The sequence below is a fragment of the Aedes albopictus genome, chromosome 3 (genome assembly GCF_035046485.1).
Source record: "Aedes albopictus strain Foshan chromosome 3, AalbF5, whole genome shotgun sequence".
In the NCBI taxonomy this organism is placed as follows: domain Eukaryota; kingdom Metazoa; phylum Arthropoda; class Insecta; order Diptera; family Culicidae; genus Aedes; species Aedes albopictus.
Window position 1 is genome coordinate 321,989,709 of NC_085138.1, and position 12,277 is coordinate 322,001,985.

At 37.9% G+C, this 12,277-nt stretch overlaps 2 protein-coding genes across 6 annotated transcripts in view; one reads left to right on the forward strand and one right to left on the reverse strand.

The window, feature by feature from the left end:
- Positions 1-12,277, reverse strand: part of LOC109401184 (uncharacterized) — a 405,345-nt gene that overhangs the window by 272,406 nt on the left and 120,662 nt on the right. For 4 of the 5 annotated variants that reach the window (XM_062842782.1, XM_062842781.1, XM_062842783.1 and 1 more), the window contains one exon: positions 23-236. The exons of the other annotated variant lie outside the window; for it this stretch is intronic. In XM_062842782.1, coding sequence (XP_062698766.1) covers positions 23-236 — 214 coding nt within the window. The remainder of the gene's footprint in view (positions 1-22; positions 237-12,277) is intronic. 5 annotated transcript variants of the gene reach the window in all.
- Positions 4,116-11,885, forward strand: LOC134284193 (uncharacterized). Its single transcript, XM_062842780.1, has 2 exons — positions 4,116-5,980; positions 6,038-11,885. The coding sequence occupies exon 1, from the start codon at positions 4,511-4,513 to the stop codon at positions 5,651-5,653; it is 1,143 nt and encodes a 380-aa protein (XP_062698764.1). The 5' UTR covers positions 4,116-4,510; the 3' UTR covers positions 5,654-5,980; positions 6,038-11,885.

The window sequence follows — 12,277 nt, forward strand, 5'->3', positions numbered from 1 at the left end:
TAGGTAATCATGCGACACTTACCTTCATCCCGTACCCGTTGGCATCCTTGTTGACGGTGAGCACCAGTGTCAGCATTGGCACCGGAGCGTTCTTCGGCGAGTCCCGGGTTGGGGTCAGCGTCTGGGGTCGTTGCTGTCGCTGGTGGTGATGGCCGGCCGTCGAGTTACCGTTCAGGTTGTTGCTCACGCTGCTGCTGTTGGACGAGGTACGGCTGTGGTGATGATGCAATGGCGACCTGCATCAACAACCACGAAAACGCGGTGTGCGGAATTGCGAGAGCACGCACGCACGTCAGGCAGGTAGGCCAGGCCAGGCAATTCATGCAGAAGCCAAGACAAATCAAGAAGTGAATCGAAAAAATGGAACATGGAAAGAAGAAGATAAAAAGAAACACACAATCAAAAATGGTGGAACGTGTTGTTGTGAATGAAATAATGACTGACATAGAATAGAAAAAAAATCTACAAATTGCAAAATGTAAAATGTGAAATGAATACACTGACAGGATGTAGGTTGGTTGGTTCTACTTTATAACTCAGGTGATTTCTTCTGTTTCTTTAATTACCCCCAAGCTTCAGTAAGCTTTTGGTTCAATTCCATCAAGTCCGAGAGAGTATGACTATGCTGAGGGTTGGATCCTTGGTCGGTCCAGCTTTTCGTAAAGGAAATTACCTTGACTTCTTTGGGCATAGAGATCTTTATGCTTGTCACGTTATATACACATGCAAAACGGTCATCACCAGAGAAAGCCCTCAGTTATTAACTGTGGAAGTACTCATAGAACACTACGAAGAGAAGCAGACATTGTCCCAGTTGGGACGTTACGTCAAGAAAAGGAGGAGGTGGAAGCCCTAAAGGAACTTCTGAAGGAATCGCTGAAGTAGTTCCTGGAGAAATCTCTAAAGAAACTCCAGAAAAAATCCCTATGAAATGCTTGCAGAAATCCCTGGAACTCCTACAGAAATCCTTTTACAAACTCCAGGGGAAAGAACTCCTGGATAAATCTATGCAGGAATCTCTGAAGCAATCCTTGGAGGGACTGCTGAAGAAATCCCTACAAAGGCTTCTGGAGGTACTTCTGGAAGAAACTTCTGAAAGAATTCTTGTAGAAACTCCTGGAAATATACCTAAATGTGATGTGATGCATCCCTGGAATAATTTATATTTTTTTTTTGTTGGGGGAGTTGAACCACTTCGTCCAATTAGTTGAACTTCTGTGGTAAATTCCTCAAGAAATATCTGAATTATTCCATTGAAGACTCTCTGAAGGAGCTCCTTAAGGCGAAACTGGAAGCATTTCCTCATTTTTTTAGTTTTTGATTTTTTATTAAATAACGAAGCAATATTTTCAAAATCGGGTTTCGTGCACATGTAGAGCATGGATCAAGGTATCTTCTGAATTTTTTTGTGGTGGAAAAAGTTTTCCATTTTTACAGAAATCATTTTTTGTGAAATTTTATTCAAAAATGGTTTCTGTAAAAACGAAAAACATTTTCCACCACGAAAAAAATTCAGGAGATACCTTGATCCATACTCTACATGTGTACGAAAACCGATTTTGAAAATATTGCTTCGTTATTTTATAAAAAATCAAAAACCAAAAAGTGAGGAAATGTATCCAGTTTCGCCTTAACTAATGCTTTAATAAATTCAGAAAGCATTTACAAAGGAATCTCTGCATGAAGCCCTAGAGATATCCTTCAAGAAATTGCTGAAAGGAAGTTCCTTGAAGGAACTCCTGGAGAAATCCTCGAATGAACTCTGAGAGGAACCCCTGACGAACTCCTTTGGGAATATCTGTTGAAACTTCAAGAAGAATCAATTAAGAAACTACTAGAGTAATCCCTGTATTTCTAAGAGGATTGGCAGATTGTCTTCTAAAGAAGCACCATCTATTCAGAAATTAAATTCACATAGTTTATTACATTGTGGGCATGAATGAGTTTTTTCAAAGATTCATTCTGGAATTTCTTCCGGGATTTCTCGACATTTCTGCTTAAGCCCCAACCCAAATGAACTTCTCCCAAGATTACTTTTGAAGTTCTTCCGAGATTTCTCCAATGGTGTATATGTGATTTTCCGGAAATATTTTCAATTATCCTTCCGGATTTAGATCAGAGTTCTTCCTGGAATTTCTCTCAGAGAATTTTGCGGGATATCTACCAGAGTATCTCCAAGAGTTGCCCCCAAAATGTCTGCCGGCGTTCCATCCACGATTTCTGTGGGAGTTGCTCCTGAAAGTTGTAACGTTTTTTTTTTGCAGATTTTCCTGCTGGGATTTCTCTTTCTGATTCTCTCGGGATTTCTACAGGAGTTTCTGAGAGGAATGTACGAGACTTCGGTTGATGCAGCTATATTCTAGGTTTGAGAATTTTTCTGGAAAAGTAAGGACTGCTACACCGAATTCCCTTACCTATTATACAGCAGATACTTTCCAAAATTTTCACCGGAGAATTTCTCGACATTTTTGTATGAGTTCCTCCTGATAATTCTTATGGAGTTTCGTACGTACGGGATTTCTTCCAACGGTTTACACAACAAGTCAGGATGATCCTCTCAGGATTTCTTTTCGTGGTTTTTCGAAGTTCTTCGCAGTCCCCTCTGGAATTCCGTCCAAGCGATATTTCACTCGTAGTTCCTTACGAAATTGCTCACGGAGCGTCTTCCGGGATATTTCTACTCGGAACATATCCTGGAAATTCTTTCGGAAGACCCCCAGGGATTACCTCCTGATTTACGAAAGAAAATCTGGAATATACTAGCGAGGAACTCCTAGAGAAATCCCACAAGAAGCTATTGGAAGGTAATTTCACAAAAAAAATCCAGGATGAACTCCTGTAAAAACTCCGAGAGAAAACTCTGTGAGGATTTTCGGGAAAAAATTTAAATAAATCGCCTTCTTCGCTGCAACTAATCCAGAAAAGTGCTAGAGCACAAATTTGCGAAATACCTCCTTCGTCTGCAGAATACCCAGCAGAAATCTTGGAAATCACGAGAAAAAAAAACTCGGGAACATCTCTGGTACGCCTGCAATAATATCGGGGAACTTGCGAAAAAAATTTCTCAGAAACTTTCAACAAATTTTCGCAATGACCAAGTTCTATTGTTCCACAAGCAAACAAAGAAATTTAGAACTTTCTGAACCATATCCGAGATAGGAAATTCTGCTCTAATCTTCGCCACCTCATACATAAAAAATGGAGTTTGTATGGAGGGGCGAAAACTTTAGCAGTGGCGAAGTCTAGTGCTTTTACCCTATAATGTTCTCAGCATAAACATAGTTTCAAGCTCACCATTGGAACATGAAAATAATAGGTATAAGTACAGTGCGAGAAATAAGTATAATGACAGAGCTGATATCCATACAAAATACATGCTTGAGGATCAAAATCTCTGTTTCTAGCGATTCGATTGTAATGAAATACTGGCTGCCATCTAAAAAAGCAAGAATTTCAGCTAGTATCATTGTTGATGGCAGCACTGGTCTGTAACCAAATTACTAGTATAAGACAGAGCGAAATGTCAGGCAAACGCCTGTAAATGCATAAACATCAAGTAGAAGGCAGAAAAGTGAAGTGTAAAGTCATGCTAATGTACTTTTTCGAATATTTTACAAAACTGTTGAAATAGTGCTAAGAATCGTATTCTACTTATAGCTATTACTTAAAATGAGAACTAGCATAATGATAACTTAATGAACTACGCGAGTTATCACAGAATTTATCACAGTAAGTCAGCTTATTATCTACAAATTTGTTATTCTAACCTTAAATGTAAATCACAGATATGCACCAAAATGTTACGGATGAACTATCAACTATCTCGTATATGAGCCAAAACCGAATAATGTAAATCCTCTTACTAAATTATTTGCTATTTCAATTATTATACTTATGAATTAATAAAATTCCAGCTTATAGCTGTTCTCGCACCCAAACCACGGTGTTTGCGATCTGCTGAACGGAATTCGGCTAACGCCCTCACGAAAACCCCATTTATTGCCGTAACAATCATAAATCATCATCCATGCAAATGTTTACATTGACTTTTAAGATTCAAATAAATATAAAGACTCTATATCCATACAAAAAGTGTCTTTATATTTATTTGAATCTGAAAAATCAATGTAAATATTTTCATGGATGATGATTTATAATACTAGCTTTTAAGGTTGCAGACAAACATTCCATTTCCATTACATTCGAATCGCTAGAAACAGAGATTGTGATCCTCAAACATGATTATTTTGTATGGAAATCGGCTCTGTCTTTATACTTATGTCTCGCACTGTATAAGACAAGTAAGGTTAAAGCACTAGACCTCGCCACTGCTCTAGTCTTGGCCCCCTAAATGCCATTTTTTATGTATGAAGCGGCGAAGAATTTCAGGGGGACAAAGCCTAGTGTTTTACCCTAGTAATATCTGGTTTGAAATCGCAGAAATGTCCCTCATTACCAAATATAATTCCGCTTCGATGGCCAACATTACCAACAAATATTCGGTACGGCTATGGGCAATCCCCTATCTCCAGCAATCGCGGATTGGGTAATGGAAACATTGCTGGACACGGTTGTTCGAATGCTCAAAATCCCCCTACCATTCCTACGAAAATTCGTAGACGATCTAGTAACGGCAATCCCTCTCCACCAACTAGACCATGTCATGGAAACATTCAACAGCTATGACGTCCACATCCAGTTCACGTACGAACTGGAGGTGGATAACAAATTGCCATTCCTGGATATGCTCCTCATCAGACAGGACAACCAGAAGATTGCCACCCAATGGTACCAAAAACCTATCGCTAGTGGACGTTTTCTTAACTTCCATTCATATCACCCACTCGGTCAAAAGCTGAATATGGCAATAAACTTCGCTAGACGGGTAAACCAACTAACCACGAACCTGGATCAACAAGCAAAAATGCAGATTGTTGATGAACAACTCAAGCTAAACGATTACCCGAAACCGCTAAGGCACCGAATCGCCAACAGGATGAATGAGCGTTCCAACGACGAGAATCAGCAAGAAATCCTGGAATATACCTACCGTCGCATTCCATTCATACCTCACCTGTCAAACAAGATTGACAGGGTCTTGCAGCGAGATTATAATAACATACGACTCGCAAAGTACAACGTCCGATCAGCAAGGGACTATTTCACGAAGATAAAGGATCCAGTCCCACCTGAGCAGCAAACAAACGTCATCTATGCCATTCCTTGTTGCCACTGCGAAGCTATGTACGTTGGGATGACAACCAATCGCCTAAAAACAAGAATACATGGTCATCAAACACACTACAACACGATGGACAAACTGCTGGAACGAGGAATCGACGTAGAGGACCAAGAAATGATTGCTCTCGGGGAAAAAACGGCTCTGATGCACCACAGCATCACAAAACAACATAGATTCGATCTAGACAGAACGAAAATACTAGACAAGAATGAAAACACAAACACACTCCAATTTCTAGAGATGTGTCATATTGTCAACAACACGAATTGTATAAATAGAAGGACAGACACAGAAGGGCTACATGCGATTTACGCAGGGATATTACACGAAGTAAGGAATGTCAACAAAACACGAAAACGAAATGATACACAAACACGAATGAATCAGAACACACTCACACCACAACAATAACATTCTAGATGATGTACTACACACACTACAAGACACTAGTAGCAAGCACGGACAGCCAAGAAGCTGTCACGACTAAAAGCGTAGGCGAAAACTGTGCGATTATAACAAATAGTTAAGCTCCAAACGACAGGCTTTTTATAGCAAAAGCCACCCGCGATACAGTGTCTTGCAAAAATATCGCCACACATGCAGTGAGTAGACAAATGTAACTTAAAATGTAAGATAGTAATATCACACTATATCCATAGCCGAAGCGAGCGCCATTTCAAATTGAATGGACAATCAAATATAGAGCACTACCGTTCCGTACAAGAGAACAAAACTTCTGTAAGTAACAGGGTGGGCCAAAAAAGGTAATGAGAAATTATTCGATCATTCTTATAGATTCCTTGAAAATGGTAAAATACATTACCGAAACCGTCGGAAATTGAAGCAATATTGTTCTTGCTGCTCTGAAAGACTGCCAAGGCCGGAAAACATAACGTTTCTCTAGCTACAATATCCAGTCGTTAAGCAATCCTTCCGTATAATTAAAAAGATAAAAAAATAGTAAAAAAATCACCAGAATAATATAGTAAAATTCATAGAGAATGTATGGAGGAATTCAAAAAGCTTTGCAATTTCCATAAATGTTGACAATTTTAAGAAATAAATATGACGAATTCCTAAATAAATAGCTGCACTAGAGCTCCATAGATGAGTGCTTGGACAAATCGCTGGTATTTCTTGAGAAGTCACTAAACTACTTCTGGAGAAATCATTTTCAGATTTCCAGAAAGCTCTTCTTTGGAGATATCCCCGGATACATTTCAGCTGTATCGCCTTTTGGTAAATTTGTATGGTCTTTCAACTGCTACCCGAGCAGGAGAAAATAGCTGAAGAATAACAAACTCAGGTATGGAGAACCGAATACCTACAACCTGAATGAGGTATTAAGAAGCCCTGCATAAGAGGTAAAATACCTAAAATAATAACTGATGTGTATTCTGTGCATAACACGCGAATAATGACTTCAGGTATGGTAATACCTAAATAATAATCGGTGATTTTTCCATACAAATAGTGATTTTTCCATAACTGAATAATACCTCAATCAGTCCTCAAAACCAAAATAATAACTCGTTGAGGTATTCTATTAATAGCTACAAAATACCAAAATAAGTTATTTTCAATACCTGGACAACCGACCAATACCTGGTTTTGGTATGATACCTGACTTTGGTATGCTCCAGTTATGTGTCAGTTATTCGTTCCTGCTCGGGTAGAGTAACTTGAGCTTGGAAGTACAAGCTTTAAAAATTCAATAACAACGCGCCGAACACGTCTTTACCGTCAATCGTATAATGGAAGGAATGTTAGTGTGACATCCAATGCTACCGAGTAGGATTCTTCTTCTTCTTTATGACTCTACGTTCCCACTGGAACGTGGCCGGCCTCTCTTCAACTTATGTTCTTTGAGCACTTCTATTGTTATTAATTGAAGGGCTTTCTTTGCCTGCCATTGCATGAATTTGTACATTGTGTGGCAAGTACCTACAATGATACACAATGCCCAGGGAATCGAGAAAATTTTCTCGACCGGAACGGGAATCGAACCCGCCATCTCCGGATTGGCGATCCATAGCCTTGACCACTAGGTTAACTGGAGACCCACCGTGTAAAATAGTTTAGCCAATAGTAGACCCTTAAACAATAGTGGACCCCATGCAATTATTCTCAAACTCCCTGCTCAAATCTACTTCTACCGGGAGGCTATGACTCATGTGCCTAGACAGCAGTTCCATGCGGTGAAACTAAGCTAGAAAGCGATGATTCGATTATTTAAGCAAATTTGCAAATGTGAGCAAGGCTGGAGGACCAGGGACCACTCACTATTGGTCAAATCTAAGGGGGGCACTATTGTCATCGATTTAACATAGTAATAGGGTACCCCAACAAAACAATAGTGTACCCATCATATTGTTTTCATGATCAGAGTAAATTTCAGCTACTAAGGGGTCTACTATTGGTTAAAATGCCGTAAACCTCTGCACCACCACAGTTGTCACAGGAAGGAGTATGCGTTAGGAAGAAAACAAAAATAACATGATCTAGGCTCATCTTGGTAAGTGATACAATTCATATAACCTCGATTATTTGTATACTTTATTTGTACAGCTCAACCTTCGAACCGTTCGAAGATTTTGATAAATACTAGCTGTCCTCGACAAACTTTGTCTAATCTAGTGTGTTTTTGAGGTTTCAAGTCTCTAGCCAAGTTCAAGTCCTCGTTTAAAATGCAGGAATATCAATTTTCAAAAACTCTCAACTTTTCTGTTTTTAAATAAAAAAAAACACTGGCTCTAGCGATGTTGGCACCGAAACTTATAGTGATAAACCTTGCAATAGTTGATTAGTAACTGCTTACTATTTATAGATTATAATATAGAACGAGCTCACCAGACGGACTTGGTGGTCTATTGGCTACCGCTTCTGATTCGTGTGCAGAAGGACCTGGGTTCAATCCGTGGCTCGTCCCTTTTCTCCTATTTTGTATCTTTCTATAAACTTTTGCCCTCCTCTCTAAATATACAACTCATGTATATTCAAGGGCCCATATAGCCGAGGCGGTAAACGCACGGGTATTCAGCATGACCATGCTGAGGGTGACGGGTTCGATTCCCGGTCGGTCCAGGATCTTTTCGTAAAGGAAATTTCCTTGACTTCCTTGGGCATAGAGTATCTTCGTGCCTGCCACACGATATACGCATGCAAAATGGTCATTGGCAGAGGAATCTCTCAGTTAATAACTGTGGAAGTGCTCATAGAACACTAAGCTGAGAAGCAGGCTTTGTCCCAACGAGGACGTTACGCCAAGAAGAGAGAGAGAGAGAGTATATTCACATGTTCATAGCCATCGCTCGAACACAAACGGGTTGAAAAAGCCGTTCTCATCCTTCCAACTTTTACAGCACAGTGTCAGTCTATCAGATAACGCCTACGAGTTATGCAATCAAGCAAACTGTGCCGCATTATCTTCAGAGTAATAAATACACTAATTTATCATATTATGCCTGACATCAACGCACGAATGTGTGAACCCATTGCCAACCATATCCCACCAATACTCCAACATTCGCATGAACTTGTGTAGACGCAGAGGTGTATTCGATCTGTTGTGGATCTTCACTTCCTTCTAAATTCCCACATTGACCTGCAACCTGACGTGGCAGGCGTCATTGTCGCCTAAAAATAGAAGATCACCAACACTCATACACTGAAGTTGCCTGCTTAGTCCCCGGCAGATACAGGGGATAGACAAAATGATCGGGACAGGCAAAATTTTCACTTTTCAAAAAGTGTTCAACTAGGTGTAACTTTTCGAAAAGTGCATCAAATTTTCTCAAATTTATACTGTAAGTTCATCAACTAGATGTGTATCAGTAGTCCAAAATTAGAAAAGATCGGGCCATGCTCCACGAAGTTATAAAGATTCTTGAAAAAGGTAAAATTATCCGATAGCCAACTTTGAGCTGTTATATCTCCGGATTCAATGAACCGAATGCAATTAAATTTTGACCATTTATGACTTATATAATGAGCTATGAAAAACCATTGACTTAACTTAATATTTTTAACACGGAAGAAAATTATAACGATTAGATTATTTTTCTAAAAAAATACCAAATTATCCAAAACACCAACATCGTTTCAAAATTCAAGATGCAAATAAAAGTTCATTTAATTTCCCTCTAATTGACTTATATATAAATGTGTTTTGAAGGAAAGTAACAACATAGCCACCAATAAACTGAAAATATAATAGAATGCATATTAAAAATTGCCCAATTTACTAAAAATTCGTGAAAAAATTAAAATCGCTATAATTTTGTCTCTTGTTAAAAATTTCAAGTTGAGTCAAATGTTTTCCAGAGTTCATTATATAAGTCATAAATGGTCAAAATTTCATTTCGATTAGTTCATTGAATCCGAAGATATAACAGCTCAAAGTTGGCTATCGGATAATTTTACCTTTTTCAAGAATCTTTATAACTTCGTGGAGCATGGCCCGATTTTTTTCAAATTTGAGTCACTGATGCACAACTAGTTGATGAACTCACAGTAAAAAATTGAGAATATTTGATGAACTTTTCAAAAAGTTACAGCCAGTTGAATATTTTTTGAAAAGTGAAAATTTTGCTTGTCCCGATCATTTTGTCTATCCCCTGTATCTCATTGGTTCCTCGTGTGAGTGTAACTGGTCTGGCGATACTGGATTAGCATCCACGGGCGGTCAATCAAGCTCAAGCTTAAGCTGATAATAATATGGAACGAGCTCACCAATTTGAATACATCGGTAAACGAAACCCTGTATGAACTGACAATGCGATGCAAAGAGAAATATATTTGGATCCGGCCTCTGAAATCCAATACAAACAAAAACGTCCCAGTAATACGCGAAACGCCAACGCGATGAAACAAAATACGATCTTCGCGATGATCGATTAACCCTCTTATACCCAATCCCGCCTTTAGACGGGGTATAGTTTGAGCATTTTTGTAATTTTTGTTTCGTGGAAAATCAATTTTTTTATTTTTGGCTGATATTTAGGACTGTTCTGTATATCTCAAAATAGTTTTTGGTGTATTTTAAAGCGTATTTCATTTTTTTAAAATCATTGAAAAATTGATGTTTTAGTCACCTTTTAGAAGTCATTGTTTATTTTGTATTGAATCGCTACAATTAACATATTTTAAATTTTTCCCAAATCATTCTATCATTGTTTAATAGTTTAAGGGAATCGAATACACTCTAAAATTATTTTCCTTGAAATTACACGGAAAATAAAATTACCTGCGAAAAAAATTAAAATAATAATATTTCAACAATAATCATAAAATGTTTTCATCTCAAAAAATCCGTTCCCCAAATTGGCTTCGAGGAAAAATATAAAAGTGTGGGGATGTTCAAAAATAAAAATTAGAAAAATCAAAAACTGAAATACACAAAATCGAGAATTGAAAAGAATCATCTTCCAAAACATGTTTAAATCGATTTTAGATGACAAAAAATGATATTAGGATCAAAATCATAAATTTGGGTATCAGAGGGTTAAATTCGGTTACGCTTGTTGTTGAACGCGAAATAAATATGTAATGATGTCATTGTCACTGCTTCTAAATTCAATTCTATACGATATTCAATCACGAAACTCGATAATGACCCAGAATAGAAACCTGCTCTCTATTTAACCACTACGGCAGAAATATCACCCCTCGCCCTTCACCATCCATATCGCCAACAGTTATTTACTTTACAACCGAGGCCAACGCTATTCAATCTATTAACAATAACGCGATAATCGCCATCAAAAGAAACCGCTTTCTTCGCGTGCCCATATCGGCTACCTAGCTAACTAGCAACCCTAGCTACTAAATCAGCAACCAGTCAGTTAACCTGACAAACCAGCAGCCAGCGGCACCTCCTCTGTCATCGTTTCAACATGGCACTTTATTGCCCATGCCACCTTGCTTTGTAGGTAGCGTAGAACTACCGCTGCTCGTCTAATCATTTTCCGACCGCGAGCTCAATTGTTTGTTATTCCACGAAATGTTTTTCCCGTACCGGACTCGCTTAACTCGCTCGTACACGGGGTTGAAACAGTGTGCAATGCTAATCGATACTGTTCAGTGATGATCAAGGATGTTCTATAATGCAAATGAATATCTCAAAAGTCGTCGTTTGCGTTTGCTTCAGTCTTATATACTTGTATACGGTATACAGTGATAGACATTCGTTTAGCCGAGGCCAAACAATTTTCAAAAAAGTGTCAGGAAACTCATACAAAAGATTTTATGATAAAACTTTTTTATCGTAGTGATAGTATATCTAGTACTGTTTTATACAAATGTGATACATCACACTTACATATACACTGAAACAAAAAACGAGGGTAAAAACCCTTCAAATGTAATTTTTTGCCTAGACATTCGTTTAGCCGAGGTAATAGAAAATTTTGTTTTCAATAGATCTTTTGCAATTTCATGAGTATATTTCGAGGATATACCCCAAGGTATTTAGTTTATGACGTGTTGGCAAGATAGTTGACTTTAAAAGTTTATTTATTTGTGAAATTCAGGGAAATATTGTAAAAAAATGTCCCGATAAGGAGAAGCTATGATAACAAATTTATTTAAGAAAAACGATTTCTGTAAACACTCAAACGTAAGCTAAATTATCAGTTTTGAAAATATGACACAGAATTATTGTTAGAAATGTTCAAATTATTGCATAAAATATAATGAAAAAAATAAGTATATTGGTTTTAGGTTGGTCAAACCTAAACATGGGATTGATAAAAGCTAAAATAAATAGTTCTGCGTTGAAATAATGACGTGCTTTAATGCCTGTGGAGTATACCTGTTTGATACTAGCATTACCAAATGGGTTAGAAGACTGCTAAGTGAAAGAACTGCAAGGAGTGTCAGAATTTTTGTACCCTGTTTATTTAAAAGCAGATGCTCATACAAAAATGCAAGATATGGTCAAACAATTGGCTTATTTCATTCAATCAGAAGTAATATGATATAAATGAGTCCAAGTTTTGAACCACATTCATTTTTAACATGGCTTATTTAAAAAGA